The 26387-nt window shown below is 43.1% G+C and overlaps 2 protein-coding genes across 4 annotated transcripts in view; one reads left to right on the top strand and one right to left on the bottom strand.

The window, feature by feature from the left end:
* Nucleotides 1–9: 9 nt before the first annotated feature.
* On the bottom strand, nucleotides 10–17680 carry LOC105930789 (uncharacterized protein KIAA2026). Of its 3 annotated transcripts, none has more exons than XM_021319782.2 (10): nucleotides 17135–17680; nucleotides 15246–15879; nucleotides 14810–15010; nucleotides 11003–12483; nucleotides 10845–10906; nucleotides 9498–9587; nucleotides 9294–9409; nucleotides 8945–9162; nucleotides 4188–5963; nucleotides 10–2436 (listed from the first exon to the last, which is right to left on the bottom strand). In XM_021319782.2, the coding sequence occupies exons 2-10, from the start codon at nucleotides 15866–15868 to the stop codon at nucleotides 605–607; spliced, it is 6399 nt and encodes a 2132-aa protein (XP_021175457.2). In that variant the 5' UTR covers nucleotides 15869–15879; nucleotides 17135–17680; the 3' UTR covers nucleotides 10–604. The 3 variants fall into 3 exon arrangements, with proteins under 3 accessions (XP_021175457.2, XP_021175458.2, XP_012724607.2); XM_021319783.2 differs by having other exon boundaries at nucleotides 4188–5843; nucleotides 15246–15888; XM_012869153.3 differs by having other exon boundaries at nucleotides 15246–15888.
* A 3821-nt stretch (nucleotides 17681–21501) lies between these two features.
* LOC105930786 (E3 ubiquitin-protein ligase UHRF2) overlaps nucleotides 21502–26387 on the top strand; it is a 59036-nt gene continuing 54150 nt past the window's right edge. Inside the window, exon 1 of the mRNA XM_012869150.3 lies at nucleotides 21502–21879. Within this exon, the coding sequence (XP_012724604.2) occupies nucleotides 21727–21879 (153 nt within the window). The 5' untranslated portion in view covers nucleotides 21502–21726. The remainder of the gene's footprint in view (nucleotides 21880–26387) is intronic.

Here is a 26387-nt window from a genome sequence, read left to right on the forward strand (position 1 = left end):
CAAACACACTTTTGGGACAGATGCATCGTTTATTTCCATGCAGTAATGTCCATAGCTGTTCAATGAAAATGTACCTAGTAAATACCTTTTTTTTTTTTCATCTATATGGTAAAAATAAATAAATGTGATTCCAAAACAGTTAAACGGACAAAAAACGCGTTGTAAAAATTCCATCTATTAGTTTATATTTCTACAAAAAAGTGTTGTTTTTAAATTTACTATTTGGGGGAGAAAAAAAAAAAAACAGGACATGACAGACATAAAAGAATGTAGGCAGTTGTACTTAGTATGAGATAAAGCAACAACAGTAAACCAGTACGAGTTGAACAGTTATCTAAAAAGCTGAACTTATCCCAACTATTCCCCCACCTCACTGATTTGTTAAAACTGGCCAAGAGGTACAGCGCTGCAACATTCATGTCTCAGTTTGAACTCCAGAAACCCGACGCAGCCCAAAGTCTTAGTGTGTTTTCAGCAGGCTTCGTATGAAATATCATAGAAAAATCAGGCTGCAAAATCTACTTGGTGCTAAATGTGGATCCAAAGTACGGCCCGGAGCGGCCGTTAGTACAGGCAACGAGTCTTTTTTTTTTTCTTCGCTGCTTTAATTCGCGTCGCCGTGACGAGGCTGTGAAGTGGAATCGCGTGTTTGTAGTAAACCGCTGGAGCCGTTGGGAGGAACCACCAGAGCGTCCCGGGGTTTGGGGCACGCGGTCGTCCCTGGTTGGTCCACCTGGCACCGGACAGCGCTCAGCACGGCGCCGTCGGTGCTGATGAGCAGCTTGGATGGGGAATTGGCATTCAGACCAGAGGCCGACGTCTGCACAGGGTTTGCTCTAAGTGCTTGGTTGGTCGATAAAACAGGCGGACTGACGGTGCTTTTAGTCACCGGCGACGCGACAGGCGGAGTAATTAGCGCGGTGCTAGCTGGTGGAGCCGCTTCGAAGGTGCTGATGGTGGTGCTCCCGATCGGCGGAACGGTGGCGACGGGCAGTGCTTGGCTCCTGGCCGCTGGACTCAAGATCGGCGGGACGGCCACCGTCGGCAGCTCTTGTGTCCGGGCGCCAGAGAGCACGGGATGAACAAACGGCCCCGTTGTCCTGGTCGGCACCTTCCCTGGTCCTGCCTGCACTGAGTCCCCACGCAAAGCCGCTGTGTTTGTTATCGGGGAAGCGGCGGAGACGGCTGCAGGAGCCGGCGTGACGGGGCTGTGAAAGGCACCGGCTGATGAGCTGAGCAAGACGGGCAGGGCGGACAGAGCTTCTGGCAACCTGGGCGAGGAGGTGGAGACTGCAGACGTTACGGCGGAGGAATAAATAGTTTTTGTCCCTGTACCACCGGTGACCCTGACTGTAGGAAGTGCTGAACCGAGGGAAGGAGTTGTAGTTTTAACCGGCGAAGGCAAGACGGGTACGCTGCCTAAGCGTGGCGGCGAGGAGATCAGAGCGGACGCACATACCGAAGGGAGCACAAAGTTACATCCGTGGGCGGGCGGGAGCCTGGGCAGAGCCGACACCACGTTGGTCTTACTGGGAATGAGTGCGGAGCCCGCGCCGGGCGCTCCTGTAAGTCTGAACGGAGCGACGTGAGGAGTGCTTGGCAGCAACGGCTGACCGAGCGCAGGCGTGCACGCTACAAACGGGGAGCTTACGGCGGGCATGCCGGGCAGCCTGGCTGCAGACTGGGATAAACCAGGCGCCTGAGGAGTTATGGTGGCGGCGGGGCTCGTCCCTTTAGGGGGTAAAACTGCCTCAGCGCTGGTGGCAGGCACTTGTGGAGCAGGATTAGAGATGATGAGGACATGGCTGCCGGGAGCCAAACCCTGGGGCGGGACTACAAAACATGCGTTATTAAGGACGATTTGGGTTCCAGCTGTAAGGTGCGTGGAAGTGTTGATGATTATCCTTTGTGTAACCGGGCCGGTCGCGCAGGTCGAGGTCGCCGAGTGGGCGGTGGGTGCAGAGGTTGTATTACAGGTGGCCGCGCCAGACTCGCCCGTGGCGCTTTTGCCGTGCAAAGGCTTCTGGTCAAGAAAGGCTGCGCGCGTTTGGGCTGTGCACGCCCCCGTCCTCGTGGTTACCTGAGCCGCAGAGCTGCTGGACAGCGCAGCTGCAGGGACACGGCGTTCTTTGCCGTTTACGTTCTCTGCGAGCAGAGTGGCGGCGGTGTGGGCGGCAGGGCGGCTCGTCTGCGAGATCACGGAGGTGGAAGGAGCGGCCTGGGTCGGCGAAAGAGCCGGGAGAGACGTGCGAGCGTCGAGCTGGGGGGAACAACTCGTGACGGTAAATAAGTTTGTTAGCGGGGCCGGTCCGGCAGAGGCGGCGTCTGTGGGAGCGCCTGACGGAGGCAGGGGCGAGGCCTTGGAGGGGGAGTGAGACGGAGCGACGACGGTCTGCCCCATTGTTGGTGACTTTCCCAACAACGGGAGTGCAACACCTGGTGAGGACAAAAGGTAAATGTTAGAAAAAGGTTAATAGGAGTTTATTTGTCCTTATTTCCTAGTGGGGGTTAATTAGGTAAACACTGAAAGGGTAAATCTTCTGCTAAGATTTTAAAGTTTGAACATTCTCACATGTTGGATCTACAAAACACGTCAACATAATTGCACAACTAAAAATGCTTCAAGTGGTTTCTCAATCAGCTAAAACTTCAATTAGACTCTTGCTTAAAACACCTGAAAATGGGTTCTACTTCTATTACTGCAGGTACCTTTATACAATTTGACAGGAGCCCGATTAAAATAAGCTGACAACAAACATGACAAACAAACATGTCAGAGTCGTTTACTGTGAAGGAGAGAATAGTCTATCCGCATTTTATTTCAACAGTGAAGCAAAACCTTCTGTGCAACTAAGGAGCCATATTTAGTAAAACTTGGGTTAAATCTGGAAGATCGGCTAAAATTTTTATGCAGAGCTTTTTGAGAGCAACTTGACCGCACAACCTAATCCTAATCTTGATTTAAAAAAAAAATCACAAAATGATAGAAGATTGAAAAACTGATAAAAATAGTACTGATAATTCTGTGCTAGTGTTTCCAGCTGGTTTAACGTCTATGACAAAAAGGTAAGTAATGTTAGTAATGTTTCATTTGAATCAGTCAAAATACTTTTTTATTTTTCCTTATTCTCCTTCATGAAGTCGATGCAGTACTGTGTAAAAATCCTAAAAAGTAAAATCAATTTAGTTATTTATCCCAGGGAGAGAAATTTAAAAGAAAGAAATAGCCAACAAAGTAATTTGAAAGTTCAAAGGAGCAGTTTTAAACTTTATCTTGTTTGTTTTTTTCGGTTGGTTTGCAGGTCTAGGAAACCATGCGAGTCCAGAGCATTTATCATTTTAAACATCCCGAGACCCGCTGAAAACATTCAGATATACCAGACTGGACTGTAAATGTTCAAAGCAAAGCTTTAAAAAAGAAAAATTCAGGAGACATTGCCACAGTAACATTTACTTGTAGCAATGAAAATTTAAGGAACATTTTTTCAGACCTTTAGAGATTACAGTAATGCTGTATATCACGTGTCAAACTGAAGGCCTGCGGGCCGAATCCGGCCCATCAAGACAATTTATCCGGCCCTCAGGAGCCAAAAAAGACATATGTCATAAAGTAGAGGTATATATCCTTTTAATTTGCATAAAGTGGCTAAAACTGTGTCGAATGTTTTTTTTTTTTTTTAACCTATGTAAATGTGTTGTTTTCCCACAACACATTAAAACAACCCAGAAATGTCCAAATAGAGAAAAAAAAAGTGATGCAGAATGATGAGATTTTAAAGTGCAACTCACCCAAATATCAACTACAGCAGATAAGCTATATAAACTGGGCCTAAGGGTGCTACTTTTATGTTACTATGCATTTACTATATGAACTGAAGTGAAATTATGAAATCAAAAATATCATCTACATACGAGCAACCGTCCCTTTTAATGACTTTGTGATGCCAAAGTGGCCCAACATAGAAATGAGTTTGACACCCCTGCTGTATATCCTGCAGATTAGGATGAAACTTGACATAATCACAGCTTTACAGCCTGGGCCGCCTGAATTAATGCATGAACTTGTTTTTCTTCTTTCAAGTCAACTTTCAAACATCTTATGGCATAAAAAAAACAAAACAAAAAAAAAAGGTACGTTACTAAAACTGCATTAGCAGCATTATTAAAAAAACATTAAGCAAACCTACCTGCTTGGAGGGGACAGCCGCTGGCCAACGGCTCTGAGCTCACACAGGCGACAGGTTTGGCTGCACTTGTCCCCATTTTCACAGCCGGACCTGATAACGGCGCGACCAGCGCTTGTCCACCTCCAGCCCCCGTCATCTGCTTCGGACTGGCTCCCATGAAGGCGCCGGCCGCCGTCGCTGCCGGCTGGCCGACGGCGACGACTCCTGAACCAGAGGAGGGCGTCTCCTTTGACGCGGGATGGTTTGAAGATGAAGTGACTAGGATGTATTTAGTGAACTGGGACATCTCCTCTGTACTGCTCCGTTTTACTCCAGTCCTGCCGGCGGGTTCGTTTGAAACACCGGAACTGCTCGGGGAAGGGGCGACCGCCGGGTTCTTCGACGCTGAAGGCGGGAAAGGAGAACTGCAAGCGGGTGAGTTGACCGGCGGGGAAATCTTGGTTACGGCAGTGGAAACGCCGGAGAATCGGCTCAAAGCAGCGGCGGCGCCCGTCTTGCCTGCGAGCCCTCTTGTCTGACTGCTACTCGTGACTGAGGGTGCAGGGCCGGGGGCGGGCAACGCTAGGGATGTCTGAGCGGCAACAGAAGCGGTGGGAGGCGACGTCTTGGATACCAGGAAGGCTTTTAACTGAGGCGATATCGTGATGACAGGACTTGTAGGGAAAGAGCCCAGCGAGTTCTGCTCTGAAGACGTCTGGACTTTGACGATGCCCGTGTTGCCCCCCCTGGTCGTCACCAGGATGGACTGGGAGTCGCGGATGCACACGGTCTTCAGCTCCTGCTTGGGCTCCGTGAGCCTGTCGGCCTCGGCGGACGGGCCGGGCGGGCCGCCTTTCACAGTGCTGGCTTTGACGGTGCAAACCTGTGGCCCCTTGAGTCTGACGGGGTTGGGGGCCCCCGGCTGCAGCGTAGGGGGACCGGCGGGAGCAGGATTCCCCGGCCTCCTTGCTTCTGCGAGCGGGGCTACTTGCTGAACAGGGATCCTGCCGTCGGGAATGCTGAACCCAGGCACGTCGGTCGACATACAAACAGGAGCGGCCGCCTTGGAGGCTGCGCCCTGAAGGACATTGGGATGCTGGGGGCTTCCGGGGGCCGCCTTCGCCTCGTGTTTTTGAATAAGATGGGTGGAAGGCAGAAACAATACCTGCTGCATAACCTTTTCTACAGTAGTCTTGTCCACAACAGAGTGAGCGGGGATCCTGACTTGGCTGCTGCCGTCTGTTTTGACGAGGTGACCCACCCCCCCAGACACCTTACACACCACCTGGACGGGACTTTGCGGCTCAGTTTGGGACGGCGTGCCCTGTGGTGCTTTGGGAAGCGCGTCTGTCTGTAGTGGTGCTTTGGCCGTCGCCTGTCGGGACACCTGGTTGCCACCAGATGGGAAACTTTGTGCTTTTGGATCAGTCACTGCGGAGTTGGGCAGAGAAACCGCAGTGGACGCAGCCGGGAAATGTGTCGGTCGTCTCATCAAGGTCACTTTGTTGCCCACGCTTTTAGCCAGCAGGGTGGGGATGGGCGTGTAGCCCGGGGGCAGTTTACACGTCGGGTTCAGGACGGGGGACGCCGAGGAGTGCGGCGGGACTCCGGCTGCCCACGACGGATCTCCTGACGGACTTTGCGGGACGGGTCCAGGCGTCGCTTCTCTTCTCCAGTCTGCAGAAGCAACAGGGTGGAAAACGCCGTGAGCTCCTGGCAACAGAGTGAAACCTCTCTCCGTGCCGTCTGCAGGAGCGCCGGTCACCGCTTTGTCTGCAGCAGACTCTCTGTTGCTCGCTAAGAACACAACAGAGATTCTATATTAGAGATACCCAGATAGGCTAAGCTTTGTTGCTTCGGCATGTTTATATCCATTTGTGTGAATGCGTGTCATAGGGCTGCTATTGGATAATTCAATTAGGGCTGGACGATATAGAAAAAAAGCTTATCGATAAAAAAAAATGCATATTGATCGATATCAATAATTATTGAAAATATTGAAGCCAATATTTTATGTACAGCTCGGCCTGGACATTTTATGATATTGCTAAATGATTTAATTTTAATAAAGAACACAAAAACAGAATTCCAATTAAATCTTTATTTAACCAACATTAACCATAACAGATTTTTTTTAAAGAAAAATAACTTAAGAGACCTGATTATGTTATTAAATATTGACAAAGAATAAACTAAAGTGACCAGTAAAATGACCAAAATAAATATACCAAATAAATAAATAAAATGGCCTATTTTGGTGGGGAATAGTACACTAGTTACTTCTCAGGTTTCATAATTGAGAGGCTGATGCAGGGCTGAGGTTGTGGCGTGTAAGGACACAGACTGCAGCTCATTTTGCACGGATTCCTTTCACTAGTTGCACAATTTAGGGAGCGCTGTTAGAGAAAAACTTGCGTCCCGGAACTTTATATCGCGGATCAAGAGTGCCGAGTAATTGTTTGAAGCCAGGTTTTTCAACTGCAGACAACAGCAGCATGTCCATCACTATGAAGCATGTTACTGCATGCCTGATGTTCTTACGCCGCTTGGACGCTTTGTCAAATTCAATAACAATAAATATCGATCGATAGACGTATGGTTCAACATAAATAACAGGGATCAATAAAAAGTTCAATAAAAGAACAGTGCATGCCAGCCTATCATGTAGGTTAATACTACAGTCATTGCATCCATTTCTTTAACAATAGGTCATTAACCAATAGCATTAAATAGCCAGGGCTGCACTTAAAATGTATATTTTGATTTTTTTTTTGATAATTATCGATATTGATCAATATGATTTCTATTTTATCAATATGCCTTTTTTCTATATCATCCAGTACTAGCGTGTCATATATTACCGTATTTTCCGGACTATAAGTCGCTCCGGAGTACAAGTACAAGGCATTTTTGGGGGAAATTTATTTGATAATATACAACATCAAGAACAGACATGTCATCTTGAAAGGCAATTTTAAATAAAAATAGAACGGAGACAACAACAGGCTGAATAATTGTACCGTTAGCTTACGCTACATGACACAACTGAGAACGTGCCTGGTATGTTAACCTAACATATTAAAAGCTTATTCAGATAACTATAGCATAAATAACATGCGAAGAAGTCAACCAAAGCGCCCGTGTCACTCCAAATAACTAAAATCCAGTGAAATCTTCATCCTCGGTGTCACTTTCAAATAACTCCGTTAACTCCGGACGTAGAAAATAGTCATTCTACGTCATTCACTTCCGCTTCTACGTCGCTTACGTCTGATTCAACACAGGCCTAGAGCGCCCTCTTGTGGTTTGGTGTGAAAATAACAGGTGTAATGATATACCGGTAAAAATGTGTAATAATTTCACACATAAGTCGCTCCAGAGTATAAGTCGCACCCCCGGCCAAACTATGAAAAAACTGCGACTTATAGTCCGGAAAATACGGTACATATATTCATGTTGCCAATAGCGTCACATGAATCCCTTTTGCATGCAGTGATCGGTCACTGTTTCCTAGGCTGCAAATGATTCCTCAATTTAGAATCCTTAACGCGGCCTCCTGCGGTAACACCTTGTTAAATGCTCAGTAGCGTTACCTTAAACTGAAAAACGTAGAAACAGCCAACATTTTATTTGAGATAATTTAATATTACGTCAAGAAAAATCCACATTTTGACAAAATGCTATGGTGTTGCACGCATTTGCGCCACCAAGGAAACCAAAAACAAATTTAACTTAAGTGCTGTTGTAATTCATACTTTTTAAGCTGATTATATGGTTGAAAACTATTTAAATGAGTTATCAATTACGTCTTGCTTCCCAGAGGTATAATAAACCTGACATGACATGCAGGCCAATTTCTCTCAGTCCCTCTTTAAGATGGAGAACACTTTGTTTTGCTTTCATTTTCATTTCATAGTATCGCACACAAACAACCTGGGACTTTTATTTCAAGTAGACTCGAGTGTCACCCATTCATTAAAACTTAGTTGAATAAAATGGCAGCGCCATCTTGGCAGCAAGGCCTCAGAAAATTGTCTATGTGATGGACGGTTGTATTGGAACTGAATTTTCGACTGCATTGCAAATTGTAGTTGACAATAAAAATTGATTGATTGATTGATAAAAGCAGGATTTATGAAAAAATATATATATATTTTCTTCCACACAAAAAAAAATTAATAAAAATGAATTAAATGGTATGCTTTTGTTTGTCTCTCTAATTTGTTTCTAACTACTTTGTTTCAATAAAGTGTTGCATGCTTAGATTTTATTGTTAAACCGGTAAAAATATACATAAGTTTTTTGTTTTTTTTGTGCTAATCACATTTCTGTGGCCCCAAAAAATACTTTAAAATTACCAATTTTAATCTGGCTGGCAAGTTTTGGCAACACTGGTCGTGAGAGAATGTGCAAAGTTGATTTCATGCGAAACATTACATTTTTGCCCACAACAAAAGCAGACGAATGGGTTTTCTTGCAGGTTTCCTGAGATGATGCTGCATTGATAACATGTGAATACCTGTTTGCTTTTAGTTTTTATTTTCCCATGTTCTATTTTGTTTCTGAATTTTATTCCTGCTTGCTTTTATTCCGTTTTATTTTCCTATATTTTAATCATGTGAAGCACTTTGCATTGTCTCTGTACTGAAATGTGCTATATAAATAAATTTGCCTTTGAATCTGTTAACCGTTTTTCCTCGTGACATCTTTGATAAGGGTGTCAATAATAAGTATGGAGGGTGTTCTGATAAATGCCATTTTCGCTTTTAATGGTTTACCTCCACTCCAAAGGCCTCTGGGAACAACGTGCTCCTGGTCCTCTTCTTCCAGATCTGCACGGTGAATTTTCTCCATGTCTGTTTCCTCGTAATCATCCTCGTCGTCATCTGATGATGAGGAGGAGGAGGACGACGAGGAAGACAGACACTCCTCACGCACAAAGTTGTTGTACTCTGGGTGCTTCTTAAAATCGTCGCATTCCTTCTTTAAGCGAAGCCTGTGTGGGCAACATAAAAACAAAAAAAAAAGCAGGATTTACTCTATCTTCTGTTTAAAGGGCTGGGGTACAACAATGAAAGATAGCAGCGTTATTAGCGGTTCCCTGAAACCTTTGTGGAGATCCCTGACCTGTTTCTTTGGTAGGCCTTGACAAGTTTGGGTTCCCAGGGTAAAAGTTCGTTCAGGAGTCTGATGAGAGTGCTGTGGAGCTCTTTCACGGCTTCTTTCTTGTAGTACCATCGGCCCTGTTGGGTCACACATGAACAGAGGAGCACTTTGAATGTGGGGGATGAGGGGGGGGGCGTTTTTGACAGAACAGCGATAACCTCCTACCAGTCTCTTTTTCATGCTCTCCAGTTCGTCGAGCTCGTCCTCCGTCTTACTGATCAGCTCTCGCAGTTCATCTAGATTGCTGCACACCAACTACAGAGGACCAAAAAAACAAACAAAAAAGCATTTTTTTTTATATATTTCTTTAAATGCTACTCAATTGGGTTTGAGCGACTGTAAAAAGTATAATTTAATTTACAAAACATGCAGTCATAGAAATATTTACTGAGGTTTAGTAAATCTAACGTGTTTTCCTACAATAAATTAAGCTGCGTTTCTAAACCGTCACCGCACCCTTTAAACATTTTCACATTTTTCCATGCCACAACAACAAAATATAATGATGTGATGTGACAGGCCAACAAAAAGTAGCGTAGTACTGTGAAGTGGAAGAAAAAAATGTTTTTTTTTTAATAGAAATTGGAGATGCATTTATGCTGCTTTAATCTATTAGCTCTTTCCATCCATCCATCCATCCATCCATCCATCCATCCATCGTCTTCTCTTGATCTAGCTCCAGGAGAGAAACCCAGACATCCCTCTTCCAGGCAACATCCTCCAGCTGATTTTGGGGGATCCCAAAGACTTCCGAGGCTAAATTTAGAGACTTGTGACTTGGACTTGAGCACTAATGACTCGAACTTGGACTTGGACTCCTACATTCAGATCATTCTGAAATTGAGTCTTTTTCTCATTCTGAAATTGAGAAAAAGACTCAACTTTTTTTATCATTAGGCTATAATTTTAATATGTCATTAGAATATTATTTGGTGTATGATTTTAATATCTAAATTATTAGTGCAATGTGGTGCAGTGTGGATTTTTTTTTTTTAGTTTAAAAACATGTAGGCTATGCTTACTTTAGTGTGGAACTTGGACTCGACTTGATCAATAGTGACTTGACTCGGACTCGACTCAGATTTTTTTTTAATGACTTGGACTTGAACACTGGAGACTCGAACCTGGACTCGGACTCGAGACATATTGACTTGACTACAACACTGCTGTCCACTGCGTATATCCACGCGAGCTAACCAACCCTGAAAACGAGAGACATGAATCTCAGCCAATGGGTGTGCCAAGCTGGCGGCGATATACCACAAAAGACTTGAAGCTGTAGTCGCGACTGTATTTTAGATGAAACGTGACGAATTGCGAAACAAATACAAGCAGAACTACTGCAAATATCGACGGAGACGCTACTAAAAACTTCCAATTTAAAAAAAGAGAACAAGATGTTAGACGACATAAAGAGCATTGAAGAGCTCAACAGAAACTAAACCACGACGTAACCGTTTTAAGTTGTAGATCTGGGTGATTGTGAGCAGACGTGTGTAAAAATAATACTACCTTGAATGAAACCGCGGGAGGCGATTCTTCTTTAATCTTTTTCAGGGAATCTGGGTTTTTTCCTATGAAGAAAAGGCAGCAGTGACTGAATCATTATGGAATAGACAAGAACAAACATAAGCTGCACAGCATCAACCAGAACAAAGAACGTCCCTCACCGGTTTTATCCTTCTTCTTCTTCTCCCTCCTCTTGATTGTTGTGGCGACTTTAGGAGCCACGGCCCCGGCGGCCTCGGCAGGAGGCGGACTCCAGCCGTCCGCGGGCTGCGGCCGCTTCTCCTCTCTCTCCTCCCCCGGCGGCTGATCCCTCGCTCGCTTTTTCTTCCGCTTCTTTCTCTTAGTCCAGATCTTGTCGTCCGCCCTCTCCTCGCTCGGCTGTCGGCCGGCCTCGGGGGACAAGCGAGCCGACTTGGCGTCACGGATGTCGGCTTTGAGGCGATCCGAACGGGGAGGCGTTTGAGGCCCGCAGGCGCGACTCGCCTCCTCCGGTGTGACGGCGGACGGGGCGGACCGGCCCGTGTAGCTGTGCTCTGCTACGTTCAGACCCGCCGCTTCTGCCTTGATGGCGCGCTCTGAATCAAAGGAGAAGACCCGCTCCTGCTTAGACGACCGTGCCACACCTGAAGCCTCCGCCTTCAAACTCCCGGATGACGAGTTTGTCTGTTTTTTTACGTCTGATTTAGAGTCTTCACAGGAGTCGCCGTCGGAGGATTCAGACTGAGAAACATCCATCGCCGACAGTGATTGAACTCCTTTACCTTCCTCCCTATCCCCGTTCTCCTTTTTAAAAACGCGCGCCCCCACGGATGTGCTCCCAAAATCCTCCCCCGTATCCATCCGGGCGCCGTCGCGGCCGTCGTCTGGGTCCGCCTCGCTCTTGGCTTCGGCCGACGCCTCCCCGTCTGTCGCCGGTTTCACGTCCACTCTCCTCACCAGCAGCGACGGGAAAGGAAACGCGGGCGGGGCGCCGGGGCTCTGGCGGTAGATCCTCAGGTCGGCGCCGCAGAAATGTGGGAAATGTATGTAGGCGTTCTCCTTGCTGTCGTAGCCCAGGATGGACTCCCTGCATTCGTGGATGGGCTGGGCCAGCACGGCGTCCTGCACGTCCTTCTGCGTCTCGTACACGTGGTCGCACAGCCCCTTGAGGAGCCACACCCGCTGGTGGAAGGGCAGCAGGTGGAAGGGCGTCTCCTCCAGCGGACTGGCCTCTCCCAGGACGCCGAAGAACTGGTGGCAGAGGCCCAGCTGCTCGGCGTGCCGCGGCTGATTGTGGGAGGCGCCGACGGCCCGGTACCAGCCGGCGACGCGCTGCCTCAGCTCCGACTCCCAGCGGCGGTACGGCAGCGCCGGCCGCCGCTGCAGGGTGGCCCTCCTCTGCGGCGGCGACAGCAGGGTGGACATGACCTTGGAGAGGAGCGGGCTGCAGCGCGGCATCAGCAGGCACCGCTCCAGCTCGAAGAACACGATCTCGGGGAGGTTGAGGGCCGTCTGGGCGAGGCAGAGGAAGTGCCCGATGGCAGGGAGCTCCCACAGCGTGCCCACCGTGTGGGGGGCAGCCTGGGACAGCAGGTTCTGCTCCCACTCCTCCACCTCCTTGGCTGACATCTCTTCGGCTTCTTTCTTCTCGAGCTCGCGTTGCCTGGAAAAATATAAATAAAATTAAAAAGATGAAGCGGACAGAAGCAGTCTATTATCTGGTTCACTGTTGCACCAAATGTGTTCATGTTTTCAACTTTTTCACACTTTGTCAAACTGCGACAACAGACTTCTGCAAATTCAGTTTTTTTTATGTGACAAACTAACACAAAGTATGGCAGTGGGTCATATAGAAGGAAATAATACATGGTTATCGATCTTTTATAAACTCAAATCAGAACGAAAAATAAGTGTTCAGCCCAAGTGATTCTGATAAATCTAACAGCTTTTGGGCCTTAATGAGTAAATACAGTTTACTAGGGCTGGGCGATAAATCGATTTAATTGATTAATTCAAGTTTACATTTTTTTTAAGAATACATTTTTGGAAAATCGGGATTTTATTTTTCCAAATTAATCATTGGGCTTCCGTGAAGAGATCAGCACACAGTGCTGAATATATGTTTAGGAAAATATATTGTCAAAATAGTGTAAAAGGAAAACCTTTTTTTTTTTTTACCGTAATGCGAGGCATTTTAATTTACTCATTTACTTATTTTTTAAAAAATAATTTTTAAAAAAGTTTGAAGTTACACAAGTGATGTGAAGCCTGCTCTTAAAAGCAAGTTTTTAAATTAATTTTTATGAAAAGAAAAGGAGGAAAAAAGAAAATCGATTAATCGGATATGGTAAAGTAAAATCGGAGATTTTATTTTTAAGCCATATCGCCCAGCCCTACAGTTTACCTGTGTTTCATTTAATCTCAGTAGTAGTTACCACCCCCACCCCCCTTTTTTTTTTAAACCAATGTCTGTAATATAGCAAACTTGTACACTGTATTTATCAACATGAATTGAAGAGTTTTTAAATGTTTCATTGCTTAATATATTTGTATTGTGGCACGGTAATCTTCCTATTCTTTTTTTTTTTTTTTTTTATAAAAAAGGTAGACAATTTAAATATCTGTTCGTCTGGTGCATTTGAGGCAATATTACTTAATGTACACTGTCCCTGTCAAATCAATGAATAAAAACACAGCTGATCCATAAAGGCCTAAAAGATTTTGTCAGAGAACATTAGTGCACAGAAACTATAATGTACAACAAAGAACACATGAGACAAGTCAGGGATAGCCTTGCGGGGAAGTTTAAAGCAGTGTTGGGTTTAACAACGACATCCAGCTTAAAACCTCTTGTGGAGTCCAACATCCACAGATAGTGGCAGACTGGGGCATAACTGCAAACAAAAAACATGGCCCTTCACTAAAGCTCGCAAGCCAGTAGAGCGTTAATCATAGAGGTAGCTGAGAGGCCTGTGGTAACTCTGGAGGAGCTGCAGAGATCCTCGGCTCAGGTGGGGCCATGTGTCGAAAGGGAAGAGAACTTGTCAGGAGATGGAAAACAATTCAAACTCGGACCGAGGTTCGCTTACCTTCTGGACAAGGACCCTAAACGTGCACCAAGAGCGAAGATGGAATGACACGAACGTGTGTTAGAAAGATCAATTAACAATCTGTGGCGAGAGCTAAATACAGGCTGTTCACAGATGACCTCGATTGAATCTGACTGAGCTTGAGCCATTTTGCAAGAAGAATGTGAAGACATCGGTTCGTAGTTGTGCAAGTCCGGCGGGGGGGCGTATCCAAGACGACGGCGGGGAAAGCTGGTTCTACTGAACACGTAAAACCTTTCACATATTTATCTGCAAATAAACCTCGGCAAACAACGTGTCCTCTTTATTCTACTTTAGAGTAAAGCCCTAATCCCTGTTGGACAATCTAATAAATAAAAAAAAACATTGAAGTAGGGCTGGACAATATTAAAAAAAAGTATATCGATAAAATAGAAATCATATTGATCAATATAGATAATCATCAACAAATTCAAAACATATATTTTAAGTGCAGCCCTGGACATTTTATGCTGTTGCTTAGCGACCTATTTGTATAAAGAACAGACAAGCACTGAATTAAAACATTTTATTCAACCAACTTTTTACCAAAACTGCACGTTTTTAAAAGAAGAAAAAAAGAACATGTGCTCTCTGAACTCTTTGAAGGGGGCGGAGCTTGGTTCCTGGGTCTGCATTTGTGATTGGTTGGGAGGATGTAATAACTGTAATATTAACCTACATGATAGGCTGGAATCCAAAAGGAAGGAAAACTGTTCTATTGAACTTTTTATTGACCCTTTTTTTTCCTATCATCGATATATATAGATATATAGATATATAGATAGATAGATAGATAGATAGATAGATATTGAATTATCGTCCAGCCCTATATCGAACTTTACGACTTTAACCTGATTAAATGCGAAAAAACCCACTCACCTCTTCTCCTCCTTGACCCTCTGCTGTTCTTCCTGACGTAGCGTCCGTACCATGACAGACTCGTGGCCCGCGCCGCTAACGGTGGCGAGATAGCGGGATGCCTGCCTCCTCCGAGTGGAGGTCCCCCCGGAGCCCCGCTCCTCCTCTGCCCCGAAACGGCCTTTAGAGGTCACTGCCAGGGACGTCTTCTCTCGCAGCACCCTATAGAGCGGCACGTCGAGAGACAACGTTCGTATATAGACATTCACAAATATGCGAGACGAGGTGAAATTAAATGAAATGCCATGTTCCATTCACACACATTCGCAACACCTTTTGTGTATTTGAATTTAACATTAACTCGAATGAATCCTTCCAAACTTATTCCACCTAAAACAAAGCGAGAAACAACAGATTTGGACGTCTGTCTATTAAGCGGCTTATTTGGGTTTCTTACCTTGACAGCAACGTAAGCTTCTGCTCCAGCATGATTTCCAGCTTTTGACCCTGCTTGGAGACCCAGTGGTCCACCCCATAGTACCGGTAACAGTTCTCCAACATCAGCCTGAAGTCTGCCACAAACTCGGTTATGCTCTCGTATTGCTGGCTGACAAACTTCTCCTCGATGCGACGCAGGCACATCGACTGCCGGAGCAGAGAATGAACCTGGCCCCGGGCCCCCTCCGTGCCGTGCTGCGCGTCGCGGTGGCCGATGGGCTGCAGAAACGTGCCGGTGATCCCCTTGTGCTTGTCCGACAGAAAGCCGGTGAATATCTTGTAGGCTTGCTGGACCTCGTAGCTCATGTCATCCTCCACGCTACCGCTGGGCGTAGACGGGCCGTCTCTGCCAGGGCTGCGTAACGGCACCACGGCCTCGGGCTCCCAGGTGCCGTTGCTGTGTCTTCCCTCGGCTCGGACCGGCTCTCCGGAGACGCCGCTGATCCGTTTGGTTTCTGACGGCGTGCGAGCCGCGGGCTCCCGTGTCGGCGAGTTCTGCTCCGTCGACGCCAGATCCGGGCTGCGGAGCACCCGCTTGCCGCAAGCCGCTGTGATTTGGTCTGACGCGTCCTTCTGATCCATGGCACAGCCACCTGGGGAGGCTAACACATGTCACCAATGGGAAATTTTAATTTGCAAAATAAATAAACTGAAGCTAGATCTGGGCAACACAAAAAGTACGAGTGCGACTCAGTAGCCCAGGATAGACAAGTTATTGTATTTAAGTAATCCGATACAAAAAAAAGGGAAACACATTTTATAGACTAGCACACATAATTATGTATTTCAAGCATTTATTTATTTTCATTTTGATAACTAAGCTTAAGGCTTTTGGAGGGGGGGTTAGAAACACAAGATTCAATTTCTCAGAAAACAAGATTATTGTTCTTTGTTTTGTTTTTCATTAGCTACTAATCAAAATCAATCTTCTATTAATAATAACATACGATCAGTATGAGGTATACATTTTTACCGCACTAATTTTCAATAATCAGTGCTGATCAGTGAGAATGCTGAGTCAGCATTCTCACTTATAGTTTTCCTTTATTACTGTTATTCCGTTACATTTCTCAGCATCTAACTACTTCTGCATACCTCAACCCATTTCAACAAATTTTTTTCAACAATCTCGTTCACGACATTGCTGCTAGGACTTGTGGTAATGCTAACTTTTTTTTTTAATATTTAACTTTTTTGTGAGTTTTTTTTTTGCCCTCATTGAAATGAATGGAAAAAAATCCTTCAAATTCTTTGTGCCTTTTTTCACAGCTTACTGCTTCAGCCTACATTCAGCCATAAATGTTCCCACGTCCTACAGCCATCTCCAACTAGTTCAGCTTCTCCAGAAACTTTTGGGGCTTTTCCCTCGTGTTGTTCTGCTTCTAATCCCTCAGCTGTTGTCCTTCCTCGTTCTTCTTTAATATCAATGTGTTATTCAGCTACTTTTCCCTCTTCTTCAGGGATCTTCTGCTCAAATCATTCTGCAGAACAGCATTCTCACTGCTGCAATGTATTGCTCTGCACTTGCATGAACCAAGCGTTTATATAACCGGACGTTAACTAAACGAAAGCACTTAGATTGCTGCTAGTTAACAGTGAGAGTCCCTGTCATGCAAGGGGGAGTAGGGAGGAGGGAGGTGTGGGGGCACATGATTCCTGCACCTCTTCAAACTTTTCTTTCCCCAGTTTTCACAGCCAGTTAGCTTAAAGTTAGCAGCAGCGAGTTAGCCGGTTAAACAAAGCCGGCGTATAAGTTAAGAAACAAAATCTACCTCACCACTATCTCGCATGTGTTCACAGGCAAAACAAAGTTAGCAGAGGGAACGCTCGGCGCCCACGTCAACATACCTTGACGTTATTAGTGCGGCTTCTCTCACGCGCACCAGCCCCGACAGCGAGCTTAGCAGCCGCCTGCTAGCTAGCTAGCTAGCTAGGTAGGTTAGCGGGCTATTGTCTGTCACTTGAGGCCTGCAATTGCTCCGCTCGCCATCCATGGCAAATGTTTTTCAAAGCACATTAAGGTCCGGCGGGCAGCAGAGAGTTACGCAGGCTTCTCGGTGTCGTCATCGCACGGAATGATGTCAGCGGCAGCAGCGGTGGGGGGGGGGGGGGAGGACGGTTACTGGGGAAGCTTTAGCCCGGAGTAACAGCGGCTGGTTGTCCGAGAGCGCATAACTGTTAATTTCCACCACCTGACTGCAGGGTGTCAAGTTCACGCGTTGCTTCGCCTAACCTCGGCGTTCACCTCCCCTCCCAGGTGCGGCTTTGCAAAGCGCCGGGCGTCGCGCCTCGGAAGTCCTGCCGCCGACTCGGTGGGAGTCGTGGAGAAGAATCAACCCGGAGCCTAGTAGCGAGGATGCTTTACGTCCACCCGATGCAAATGTGTGCACTCTGACGTCACGCGCTCGTTCCCGCGTCACACCCGTTTGTTTTCATTCTGGTGCCGCTTGTGTTTTCACACGTTTGCTAATATATTAGCTGCTAAATTAGTCGCTTACGACCTTGTGTTCGACTGTTACTTATTTGCATTTGCCTTTTGTAGCGTTTTTTTTTTATTTTTTTTTAGTTTGTTAAAAAAACAAACAAGCCAAAGATGCAGTTTTATTTAGCATGTCTGCTTGTAATTGCCACCAGAATAAAATAAATAAATAAATGAGTAAAAATGTCGATAAAATTAAACTTTTTTTCTTTAAAATATGGACTTTAATTTGAACATGATTCATTTATTCTGAAATGTAATTCTTCCATTAACCGCTAGATGTCGCCTTCTCATCACTTCAAGTTGTACAACGCAAATTGGGTAAAATTGACCCTTTGCGTTGCCTCTCAGGTTGTTTATTACGTCAACGTAAAACAACAACAACAACAATAACAACACGTTTTTGTCTCCGTTTCTAATAAGATAGTCTTGAACGCAAAATAAAGCACGAAGCAGCAACGAGAGAGTAAATGTGTGTTTGTGTGTTTATGTGTATGCATGATCATTTCACTCAACCAGAAAAAAAATCATGTTTAACGTCATTTAATGGGTTTGCACATTCTAACCTCACGTTCAACATTATCATAATCCGAGGAAACACTACAAAAAAGCATAAACCAGTATATACAAATAATGTGTGCTGTTTTTGCTTTGATATGTTATGTAAAAGCTTCTACCATTTAACTACCTTTGGCATAGGGGAAGTTTCTTAACAAATGAGCAAAAGTTATAGGTTTACGTGAGACATCCAGCTGGTCTTCAACTTGGACAACCGTTAATTAAGCAATTATGCCACCAGGGGCCCCTGTTTTACTGTGATTGTAGAATAGCTAAGAGGTTATGCCAGGAAAAAGATTTTCAGTCAGTTAGTCAAATGCAATGAGAAATCCAAACATTTTGTAAAATTATACAGATTGATATGTTTAAAACTGGAATGTTTTGAATGTTGTTTTTATAAGTTCTGGAAAATAATATAGAGTTCATAACTACATATATGGAGCATGGAGAAGACGAGTTTATTCTCTTGAGACCCTGTGCTGTTTCTTTTTTTAATGCCCAAAAGGAATTTCTGTCAGCCTATAAGTGCACATTGATTAATTGTCTTAAAAACTTGTTAAAATTGTAAATAAGTGCAATGATAAAAAAAGTGAGAAATATTCTTATTTTTACATCTCTAGTAGTAGTGCTCAATACAGAGGCTGTACATTTGCCCTGGTGTAGATGAGTCTGATCTACATCACGACTTCTAGATATTGGGGTTGTTCCCTCCCTGTGGCTCTTTTCAGAACTCAAAATAAATAACTAAATTGTTTAGTATTAGCATTTTTGATTAGCATATTCTTATTCCTGATAGTTCCACCAATGACAGTCATAGTTGCAAGTTTGCTAACTGTTTTGAGGGTCAGAAGTTGTCAAATTTGGGAACCAATTGTCAACACTACTATTAAACAGGACAACCAAATGATGATTACCGACTAAAAAACACAACATACCCCAAAGTTATGTTAGTGAGAAAAAGAAAAATTAAATTTACATGGATTTGAGACGAGAAAATATACCCTGTACACCAGTGGTGTCTAAACTATTTGCACCACATGCCAAAATTGGGAAGTTGAAAGTACTTAGCAGCCTTCTTTTCAGATTCAAAATGTGAAATAATTTTAACTGTGAAGTAAATTTTTTTTACCTGTTCAGCAACTAAATGCAATATTTTATTGGAACACGGTAGAAAAGAACAAATTATTATAGGTCCAAAAAAAGATCTCAGACATTTGCCTTGATAAAAGAAAGTCACACATACAATTTCCTAACTTTTGGGTTGAATATGTTCTATTTTCTTTGTCTCTAGACTATTCCCATCAACAAAAATTAGAACTGTCTTTACACATTTTTAATTATTGGATGTGCCTAAGTCTGTTTTTGAGTAGAAAGTTGCAGGATGTTTACATGCCTAGTCTCTGTGAAGTGAAAATGGAAATAAACAAACATGGCCAATAAAAGAAAAATACTCCCTCTTGTACCTAACAATTTCCATTGAGGGTTACATAGATTTTTCATTGAAAATCTCAGACAAAAAATTTACAAATAGTTTCTGTAAGCATCAGCTGCAGTTGCTGAAGACCAGGGGCCACGTAAAAAAAATTCCAAGGGCCACACATGTCCCCTGGACCACACTTTGGACACCATAGATGTGGACCATTTACCGTTGTTTTGAGTCTCTGGTTAATAATCATGTTTGTATTTTTACCTATTTTGTACATTCTTAAAGTCTCTTTGCACCACTTTTTCATATTACTTCATTGTTATTATTCAGTTTTTTTTCATATCAGGTACCCTTTTTTCATCCGTGAGTGAAAGACGATTTGAAGTTTACCACTGCATATTATCACTTGTTCAGAGTTACAAGGTAATCATATCTTTTGTAAAAAATAATCATGAAACATTTATTCATACAAATTATATAGATCTTGACTAAATCTTAAATTTGTAGTTACTTTTATGAAAATTAAGCCTTTTAAATGTGACTAAAAATAATTTACAAAACATTTCTTAGACAACATGTGGAAATTGCTCATTTAACATTTAAAATTCTTTAAAATGAAGTTTTATACAAGATTTAACCAAACGGATAAATTCTCTGGAATCATAAAGCAGACACTATTTGCAGCTTCAAGATGTTAAAACTCAAAGTCTAGTTCCCTATTCATTAAACATGTCTGCTGCTTGTACCTAAACAATAGTCACATTTCATGTGCAATATAACTACAAATTAATCAATCAGTAAATACATCTTCCATTTGTCTGCTGGTGTAGCTTAATTAAATAGGTCCCTTCTTCAAAAACAAACAAACAACCAAAAAAAGAATAAACACCAAGCTTGGAAAATCAGTGGCAGTGGCCGTTCCTGATATTGGCAATATGGCTTGCTGCCTGGGTCTTGGAGGCGCTGAAAGTGTTAAACATTCAAATATATATTTACATGTCCAGTCACTTGGATGTCGTGCCCCCCTCTATGCTGTTAGGAAATATTTCTGTAGACCATGGATTATGCCACTAAAGTGAAATTTAATTCCCACCTGGTACTAAATAAAAGAGTTGTTTTATTTATTTATTTATTTGTTTTGTGGAACATGGACTACAGTTGATAATTATTGCCTTAAATGTCTAAACTACTTAGGTCAAACCTGAGCAGGATTATTCTACCATACATATATTCTTTAAACCACATTTATAGATTTCTAAAACCCAAGGAAGAACAATTTATTTTTATATACTTTTTTTAAAATTAGCACCACGTTAGATTGTGACAAATTTCAAAAACAGTACTTATGTAGACTAGTTTAACTTGGATTTACTGATACTACACTGATGACATATTTTTGCCTCTTGAAAACACCGTTTTGGGTGTGTGGGGTCGCTGTTGTAGGAGCGGGAAGAGGGGGTCGCCGTGGGCACCATTCGCACAAGAACCAAGACTGGGGGCAGTTTTAAAGAGATATTACTGGTTTTATGGTGAACAAATTGGGCCCCAAATTCCTCAGGCCCCACACATTTCCTGCACCTATTTCACGAAAACCAAAACAAAAAAGCCACTCTTGAGGTAGAATTAAGCGCCACTGCGTGTATGTAACAAATATATGTTCTAACTACTTGTTACGGCTCAAGCTCGCTCACATGAAAATAGAGACCTGTCTCTTTAACTGCGCACAGAGCTCCGCGAACGTTACTTCGCGAGATTTGCTTGGCGCCGCGACCTCATGTAAAGACACCTCCTGCGCGAGAGCCAGCCCGACGTTACCTCTGCAGAGGAAAACGCAGCGGAGGAGCACCCAAAATGGTTTATTTCCGTCACATCTGAACCCGCAAGCACGTTTGTACCAAGGAAGACGCGCTCTCTCTGTTTTTAAAAATCCGCCGTTTATTCGAGGCCTAACAAGGGGGAGGGGGGCGCCGAGCAACGATGTGGATCCAGGTTCGCACGATAGACGGGAAGGAGACGCGAACCGTTGAGGATCTTTCCAGACTGACCAAAATCGAGACCCTGCGGCTGAAAATACAAGACATCTTCAACGTGAGCCCCCAGCAGCAGCGCCTCTTCTACCGGGGGAAGCAGGTAAACCCGCGTCCGCCTGTCAGCGCCGTCACGCCAGCCGCCAGCTCTGACGCCTTGACAGGGGGGCTCGACTTCAGTGGTCGCCCCGTGCTCAAGTCGTTTCGGACCAGTGTGCGAGCTTCCTGTTTTGATAGGAGTGCGCCAATAAACCTTGCGAAAGAGCTCCGTGTGTGGGAGAAAAAGGGGGTTAATAGTCGCTCTCTGCGCTCTCCATGATGGAGCCTCGCGGCCGTGGACATGTTTGTTTACATTGCCACCGCAGAGAAACGGGAACACGGCACTTTGTTTCCGCGTGTCGGCTGCAAACCAAGCAGCTCCGTGCAGCCGTTTTTGGACGAAATTAACGACAGGTCTACGAAAAAAAGGGAGGTGGGCCTCTAAACGCAATTTAAGATTTCTGTTTCGCACTTCTAATAGTGCTTTAAAAAGTCCGCGGTTCCTGTTAGAAAGTCTTTATGACTACTGGAAGGGGTAGATTACACTGTAGCCCACACGTGCCTTGAAGCAAGCGTATTTGTTTACACCCCAGCGTCACCACCATGCGCACAATGTGCTCTCGGTGTGTAAAGAAACGTGTTCTCAGGTGGCATTGCTTGCTCTCCACGTTAAAAACTCTGCGCAGGGTGCAGCAAAGCTCTCCCCTGGACCACTGGCACGTTTGTTTTGGGCTGGCTTTCTGATGAAATTACACATCTAAATACAACAATATCATGTGATTAACAAAAAAATAAAAATTTAGTATTTAGTAACGCCATATGATTAAAGGGTTAAGACTGGCAGTGTAAGTAAACAATTGTATACAACTACTCTGAAAAGTTTAATGTCTTTGCCTTATTCTGTTGAATTCAGTGTATTTATACAAAGTCAATCATAGTGATAGATTGGGGAGAGAAAAAAAATCTGAGCCCAGCATCCAGTTACAGACTTGCAGCATTCACTCATCCCGGATGAGCATATAGGGACCATATTGTGTCGTTTACTTTGCAGCAATCCCTCATACCAAGCATGCACGTGGTGACAGTGGAGAGGAAAACTCCCCTTGAACATTACAATAATGGCTAAAGATAAATCTGGACTACCAGGACATATATACAGTTATTAATCAATACTTATATTCTCCAAGTATTGTATGTGAAATATAATTGGAAAGAACAAGATAAATGAAAGATAATAGATAATGTCAATATAATTTAGGTTTTCTTAAGTACTATGCTATCTCTGATATAGATTTTTTTGCCTACAATTGGACCATAAAAATCTGACTCTTTGACCTTTTATATAGAAGTCATAGTATAGAACTGTAAAACGTCTTTGCAGATGGCACACTACCACTGAGCCTGTTATGTGGGTAAACCTAAGATGTGTGAATAACTTATGTCCATGGAGTAGTGGAGGACTTAAAGACTTAAACCACATTTTAAAACGGTATAATGAGATTGATGAATCCAACACAACAACAACAACAAAAAAATAATTTGAATGAATGATGTTAAGATTTGTAAATGATGACGTAGATTGTATCATTTGTGGTTAGTGGGAAACATTATTGTTATTAAAAAGTTTAATTTATGGTGATAAGGAAACAGGAACTTTAATTGATAGTGTTTGTAAATCTTGAAACTTACAGCAGCAATGTGAGGATCGGCACTTTGGCTGTTTAAACATATTTTTTCTATTCTTGGTTCCATGAGCGCACCTATAAATATTCATAATAAAAATAAAAAAAACAGAAAACATATTAAAGCTTAAATGAATCCAATTATTGTGGCCTAAAGAGAGGGACATTTGCTCTACTTAACGAAGAAGCTTATTTGATAATGGCTTTATTTTTAGGGCGGTATTGTTGTTTGTGGAGATCTGATGATAGGAAGTGTTGGGTTTACAGGCAAAAAAGACGGCAAATCATTTTAAAATGCTTTTTACTGTCAACTTAATTGTTATCAGAACAAATAGAGCAAAATAATGTGATAAACCTTGACATCCATATCACCGATCCATAGCTGATGGTATTTTTACATCAGTAAAGTACATTAATAATACCTCAGCAGCCATACAGGCCCAATAACGACGCATACAATCTTTGCTTAAGTACTTCTGGAGATAGAGTATAGTTATAAAATATTAACATGTTTTATTCTGGAATTTTAGTATCTTACTGCTCTTTTCTAATCAGACATGTAGATATTTACGTGTGAATGATGACATCTGAAGCACACATTATTAATGTCACATGGAGGTCTTTTACAAAATGACAATGTTTATTTTGAACTCCATTATTTTTTTTAGATGAATAATGGTTGGGTTAGTTGCACAATGTCACTTAAAAAATGAGCATCAGACGTGCTCCAACTATAATATTGTGACCGATTTTCAGTCCCAGGTGTTTTTATTTTAACTTGCTAATATCCATTTTAGCCTCTTCCGATTTCTCTTAAAGAGCTATAATGTTAGAAAATGTGAAAAAAAAATTATACAAGCACACTTGGTTTTATTTATTTATTTATTTTCTAGCCTCTCCATGAGTGATCATTGATCGTTTGTATGAATGGGGGAGTAGTGGTCACCTTGTGTGAGAGAGCAGCCGTCGTAGAACACGCTTTAACAAATATTTTGAAACTAGGGCTGGACGAAAAAAATATCTGAATGCCGATATACAATATTTATCTCGACATGCTTTTCTTTCCATAAAGTTATTATAAAAAGGCATCTCTGAATCAAAACCTTATCCCAAATGTGTCACAGCCACATTTATTAACAAACAGCTGTAGATAAAAATGAGAAGCGGCTGGAAAATAACCTACTGGAATACAGAACATTTTAATTATGATGCAACATAGACCATCACGATATAAACAATATAGTCTCATCTTATAGCTCTTAAAAAAAAGCTCAATGTTTTTTAAAATCTTGATATATTGCCCAGCAATATTTAAAACAAAGACAAAATTATTATAGAGTAGCTATACTGGGCTTAAGCAGAGTTGACATAAATAAAAGAGCAGATAGTATTTCTAGAGAATGTAAATGTTTACCTTGATTGTGAGATTTCCAAAGGGCTTCTGTTCAGCCTCCATGTCATCACTTCAAGGCTTGCTTTCCAACAGCCTGAATAAATTGTGTACATTTATAATTTCCCTTCAAAATCGCTTCTTGCATCATTCTGGTCTTCAATCCGATCACCACACCGAAGAATGTCGATGTTGATGTGTCTTGGCCACTTGCTGTTTTCAAATAATCTCCTAAAACAGTATCTCTCTTTGGGTTTTAACTCAGCTTGAGAAGTTGGTTTTTTTTAATTTTTTTGTGTTATTATTATATCTATTTTTATCATTCTGATGTTTTATTAGTTGGTCACAATTTATTGTAATTCTGCTTGCTAGAGGTGGCAAGGGTATTTCTGCATTTTCTTAGTTTGTATCAGTGTAAGCACATTGATCAACGGTGTTGTTTTTTTTAAAGTGCTTTATAAATAAAGTTGTATTGTACTGTTTCTAAGTGCGTTGCGTTCACTCAAAACATCATATTCTCAAAAAACACTCATGGCCGATCGAGCTGAGAGTTGGCTGAATCCGGTCCCTTGTGGAGTTCTCGGGGACGTGTTGAGAAAAAAAAAACATAAAGTTGGTCAAGATGTCTCTGATTGCTTCGGTTTTAAAAGCTAAAAGTCAGAGCTGAATCTTTCATAATTAGGATGGACGTTACATGCAACCATACAACAATTGTTGAGTACAGCTAGCTTTAATAGAAGCCCCTTCCTGTGAAAAGGGAATTGTTGCTGCCCACTGTCGCCACATGCTTTCTTCAGATTGACGGCTGATAGAAAATATTAACTAAATGCTGTTACATAATCGGCCGAGTTAAGTCAGCTGCAGTGGCGGTTCTAGACCAAATTTACCAGGGGGGCCAAGGTGGGGCCAGTGTTTTTTCACAGGGGCACAGAACAAAAAAATTAAACAATAAAATGGCAATATTTAACTGTGTAATAATATTAAGTGAGCCACTTGTGGTTTTGGAACTGCAGGTTTCAGACCCCTGATCTAGCAGTTGAAAACTTTGGTCCCAGCTCAATACGGCTAAAGCTAAACGTGAAACATCTTAATTTTTATATCCTTCTAAGAGTAAAACTGTATAGGTAAAAAATAAAATTGGTCAATGTAACCAATCAGTTATGGTTTCTTTGCCATTGCAAGTAATTATTAGAAGTGTATTTAATGTTATGTCTTTAGTACAGGGGCCAGGACCATTTCTACAGGGGCATGGGCCCCTGTTGGCCCCTGTCTAGAACCGCCCCTGGTCAGCTGGACTGTATGGATCTGAATCTGTCTGAATACACTAATTGTATTGGAAATAATGGGGTTGAAATGAATAGAATAGGATTCTATTTAACTGGCTGTGAATTGGACCTGTTGGTTCCTGTAAAGTGCATCGAGATGTTCGTTGTGGACGTACGTCTAATGGAGTTTGAACGTCCCACACATGCCGCTCTCTCCCCTAACTGCGTCTGATAA

The sequence above is a fragment of the Fundulus heteroclitus genome, unplaced genomic scaffold, assembly GCF_011125445.2.
Source record: "Fundulus heteroclitus isolate FHET01 unplaced genomic scaffold, MU-UCD_Fhet_4.1 scaffold_82, whole genome shotgun sequence".
In the NCBI taxonomy this organism is placed as follows: Eukaryota; Metazoa; Chordata; class Actinopteri; order Cyprinodontiformes; family Fundulidae; genus Fundulus; species Fundulus heteroclitus.

Bases quoted from the DNA above. Each gene is read 5' to 3' on its own strand.
- LOC105930789 (XM_021319782.2), bottom strand. From the start codon at position 15,868: ATGGATCAGAAGGACGCGTCAGACCAAATCACAGCGGCTTGCGGCAAG. The intron at 15,011-15,245 runs GTAAGAAACCCA...GCCGCTCTATAG, and splicing joins AAGCTTACGTTGCTGTCAAG to GGTGCTGCGAGAGAAGACGT. The intron at 2,437-4,187 runs GTAGGTTTGCTT...TGTCCTCACCAG, and splicing joins CGGCTGTCCCCTCCAAGCAG to GTGTTGCACTCCCGTTGTTG.